The 4,403-nt window shown below is 63.5% G+C and overlaps 1 protein-coding gene across 2 annotated transcripts in view; it reads left to right on the top strand.

Annotated features, from left to right (window-relative positions):
• The first annotated feature begins 810 nt into the window (after nt 1–810).
• SPEG (SPEG complex locus) overlaps nt 811–4,403 on the top strand; it is a 47,166-nt gene continuing 43,573 nt past the window's right edge. For both annotated transcript variants that reach the window (XM_012728206.1, XM_012728205.1), the window contains exons 1-5: nt 811–883; nt 1,913–1,955; nt 2,808–2,837; nt 3,389–3,478; nt 3,565–3,901. In XM_012728206.1, coding sequence (XP_012583660.1) covers nt 851–883; nt 1,913–1,955; nt 2,808–2,837; nt 3,389–3,478; nt 3,565–3,901 — 533 coding nt within the window. In that variant the 5' untranslated portion in view covers nt 811–850. The remainder of the gene's footprint in view (nt 884–1,912; nt 1,956–2,807; nt 2,838–3,388; nt 3,479–3,564; nt 3,902–4,403) is intronic.

Genomic DNA, 4,403 nt, shown 5'->3' with positions numbered 1-4,403 from the left:
GATTGTCATGAATGAGGTGACATTTATAAAGTGTCTGGAACTTAGTAAATGCTAAAAAAAAATCTTAGTTGGGAAGATGGGTGTGGGGCAAGAACATGTTACTGCTGTGTGGACCAAATGTGCACGGTGCTGCTGGGAGGGTGATGGTGCTGGGACTGTGCTCACCTGGGAGTGAGGTGGGTCACATTGGTGAATAACAAAAGTAGCTCTGGACGCCTTCGCTGGCCGCCTATGCCAGGGTGCAGGACAGTGTCTACCATCAAGAAAGTGGCAGTCTGGGTCCCGGTCACCTCAGAGGCCCCACCCCGGGACCCTTGCCCTGTGTGGGGCCAGGCACCCCCAGCGTGTCCCCCAGCGGGTTGGGTACTGGCCAGACTGTGCGCGTGTTTGCAGAGTGAGGAGTGGAGCTGCGGGCCGACCTTCCAGAGCCGCCCCGCGGGAGGCGGGTGGGGGTGGCGAGGCCGTTATGGGCTGCCAATGAGAGCGCCCCAACTCTCATTGAGGCTCCTGCGCCCCTTTCTGTGCCTCAGTTTCCCCATGTGCCCAGGGCCCGGGAAGCAGAAGAGGGGTGGGGGTGAGGAAGGCAGGTGAGCGCCCCCCCAGAGGCACAGGCTAGGGAAGGGGCGCCAGGTGGGGTGCAGGCTGGCGGGGGAGGGGCGGGCTCCGGGCGCCGCCGCCGCCACCGCCTTACCCCCGCCTGGGCTCCCGCGGCCCCGAGGCTCCTTCCGCCACCGGCGCCCGCTCCCGCCCGCTCCCGGGCTGGCCCCCAGCCCCGCCTCCGACTCCGACTCCGCCCCGCCCCCGCCCGTCCCCTCCTCGCCCGGCCGCGGGCCCGGCCCCCTCCCCCGCCATGAAGAAGCTGTGGGTGAAGAAGCGTTTCCAGGTGAGGGCTCCGGGGGCGGGCGGCGCCGGGAGGGGACCGGGAGGGCTGGGCGCCCCGGAGGGAGGGCGGGTCACCGCGCCCAGGTCCTGGGGAGGGGGCGCTGGAGCCGTTCCTACCCCACCCCGGGCACCCGGGGCCGGGGGTCAGGCACACCGAGGGGCTCCGGGCCAGCTTCCTGGGCTCGCAGGCCCCTCCCCATGCCCAAGGGCAGACCCCCCGGAGCCCGCAGTCCCTGCGATCACCTCCGAAGCCCCCGCGGCATCCTTCGGCAAGGAGCGCCCTTCGGCTCCTTTGCCAGCCAGCCCCTCTCCTCTCGCCTCTGTCCAACCCTTGCCCGGGCCGGCTTTCCCCAACCCCCCAATCTGGAGCCTTCCATCTTCCGGAGCTCTTGAAAGCAACGCACAGAGATCTGCGCCGAGCTCACTACATCCTCCCCCCCCCCCCCCCAGCCCTGCCCTGTCCTCCGAATACCTGAATGCCCGAATGCCCGGCCTCCAGCCTGCATTCCTGGCCCTTTGGGGCACCCTGCCCTCTGTCCCCCATCACTCTCCCCGCCCGCCAGCTTGACACCTTTCCCAGGTATCTGTCCTTCCCCAGCAGGATTCAGTGTCCTTGTCCCTCCATCTCTCAGTCTCAGTCATCCGGGCACCACCACCACTTTCTTCACCTCAGTCAGCTGCCTATGGAGACTCAGTCCTTGGCAGTGTGGCTCAGGCCCCCATCCTATGAACCTCTGTCCATCAGGAATCCCTGCACTTGACCCACACAGTCGTGCTGTCCTCTCCCTCCTTCCTCCCAGGCTCCGACCAGAGCCAAGCTGGAGCCCCAGCCAGGAGAACTGACAGGCAAGAAGGAGCAAAGACATTCCCAGTGCGGGCAGCTGGCTTCCCAGGGGTCCCTGCCATCTCCTTCCCAGCCCCACATTGGCCTCTGCAATGAGTTTCTGTTTGATGCAGAGGTCTGCCAGGTTAGAGGGACTTCAGGAGTGACCCTTCCCCTCAACCACTCTTTCTGGCTTTTCTCTTTCAGAAAACCGGCCACTCCCGCCGGGCCTTTGGCCGACTCACCCATGGTGCGTGGACTATGAGCTCCCTGCTCCAGCCCACACTCATTCTTCCTTTTGGTCCTTGGCCCCTCATGAGACACCCAGAACACAGTCCCCCCCCGCCCCCCCCACTCACGCTCTCACCCAAAAAGGAACCCTGTTCCCTGCAACTGAGAGGACCTGTGGGGATTGGGGGTCCCTAGCACAACACACCGTGGGCCTGGTCTCCATTTGTGGGACTAAGCGCAGATGAATCCACTGCCATGTTCTGACAGCCAGCACATAGGTTGTCGTGGCACACATAGGGAAACTGAGGCACAGAACATAGTAGACTCTGGGAAAGTTAAACATGTGCCCAGGGAATTTTGCCCCTAGCCTAACATTGGGCATTCTTGAGGACGATTCAGCAGTAGAAGACAGGGGTTGAGGAGAGGGGACATGTCTCATCAAGATGCAGAAGAGATGGGGAGGATTGCAAGGAGTTAAAGCCCAGTGCACATATTGTACTAGGTGGTGGGTCTGACCCCTCGTGGGGCCGGGGGCTGGGTCTGTGGCTCGGTCGGGCACAAGTGGTGTGTGTGAGTACATGTGTGGCCAGTGGGCACATCAGTATAAGTGCGAAGGGTCCAGAGTCACTGGGGTCGTTGGAATAACCAGCCCGAGCCTGTGGCTCCCCAGTGGTGGGCAACAGTGGAGGCCTGCAGGCAGCTGAGAATGAGACATGCTTCGTGCACCCCAAGTGTCTCCCGCCTACAGGGCACCTCTGGGCCCTGGGTACCCTCATGCCCCTCCATCTTGCTTGCCCACATGCCCTGCCCCACAAACGCTCTGATAACAGTCTGTCCATGTCTCTCTCCTGCTGCTCCTATGGAAGCGAAGTTTTCCGCTCCTGCAGAAAGCAAAGTTACGGTAGGAAACTGGCTCCTGCCCTAGCCCTGCACTCCCCCCCCAACCCCGCCCGACCCCGGCCTCTCCTCACCCCGCCTCAGCTGCACCCTGATGTTCCGGCTGGTTTGGGGTAGAGGACAGGCTGGCCCTGCGGTTGGTCGAGTGTCCTGACAGTACGTCTCTGAGGTGACGCCCCTTTGTTCCTGGGATCCTGGAACCCAAATTTATAGCATGGAAAGTAGGACCTAATTATTTGGGGGGGGCGCTGCATGGGAACTTAAGCTATCACTGACAAGGGGGTTGCCATGGCAATTCATTAATGGCTGGGAAGGGGGACAGTGAGGAGCTTTGACAGGACCAAGGAGGCAGGGCTGAGTAGCCAGGGGCCCAGAGTGGCCAGGAGCCAGGGGACTGAGGTGGGAGGGTTACCCTGAGCAGCCGAGGAGGTGGGGAGCAGAAGAGCCCAGAAGAGAGGTGCAGGAAGCCCTGCTATGGGGGAGGCAGGAGGTGTCAGGGAAGAGTTGGGGTGAGAGGGAGGAGGGCCCTGCCCACACAGACCCCTTCTTCTCCAGACTCGGAGACGGGCGAGGATGACATCAGCGATGTGCAGGGGACCCAGCGCCTGGAGCTTCGGGATGACGGGGCCTTCAGCACCCCCACGGGTGAGTTATCTGGGGTGCTCAAAGAGCAGGCAGGCGGGCTTCCCACAAGAGGGGCCTCAGCGTCACCGTGCTGCTCCTTTCTCTAGGGGGCTCCGACACCCTGGTGGGCACCTCCCTGGACACACCCCCGACCTCCGTGACAGGCACCTCTGAGGAGCAAGTGAGCTGGTGGGGCAGCGGGCAGACGGTCCTGGAGCTGGAAGCGGGCAGCAGGGGTGGCACCCGCCGCCTCCCAGGCAGCCCAAGGCAAGCACAGGCAACCGGGGCCGGGCCACGGCACCTGGGGGTGGAGCCGCTGGTGCGGGCGTCTCGAGCTAATCTGGTGGGCGCAAGCTGGGGGTCAGAGGATAGCCTTTCGGTGGCCAGTGACCTGTACGGCAGCGCATTCAGTCTGTACAGAGGACGGGCGCTCTCAATCCACGTGTAAGTAACGGCCTCACACGGCCTGCTCCCACCTCTCCATGCCGCCCTGCACTGCCCTCATCGCTCCGCCAGCCTCCACCCCCATCTCCCTTCCTTCATCCATCCCCCGGTGCACCCCCACTGCTTCCACTGTCTTCCCCACATGGCTCCATCCTCCCCGGCCATCACCACCCACAGCCTCTGCTCCCACCTCACTGTGCCAGCTCCATGGTCTCGTGCACCCTTCTGGCCCTCTCTCCTCTCCTCCAAGATCTCCACCTTCCCAGGGGCCCTCTCCCGCCTCGCCCATTCAGGCTCCAGTTGTCCCCAGGATTCCCCCCCCAACTCAGGGGCCCCCTCCGTGCCTGCTGTCTCAGCAGCTGCTGCCTTTTCATCTCTCTGCACATTCCGGTTCCCATGTGGGCCTTTTTCGGGGAGGAACGGAACCTTTCTGCACGGCAGCTCCCGGGAGAGCAGGAGAGAGCAGGAGAGCATCCAGGAGACAGAAGAGAGCGAGGTGGTG

Source organism: Condylura cristata, unplaced genomic scaffold (genome assembly GCF_000260355.1).
Source record: "Condylura cristata isolate star-nosed mole 26May11 unplaced genomic scaffold, ConCri1.0 scaffold00002, whole genome shotgun sequence".
Lineage (NCBI taxonomy): Eukaryota > Metazoa > Chordata > Mammalia > Eulipotyphla > Talpidae > Condylura > Condylura cristata.
This window is presented reverse-complemented; position numbering and strand designations above follow the sequence as displayed.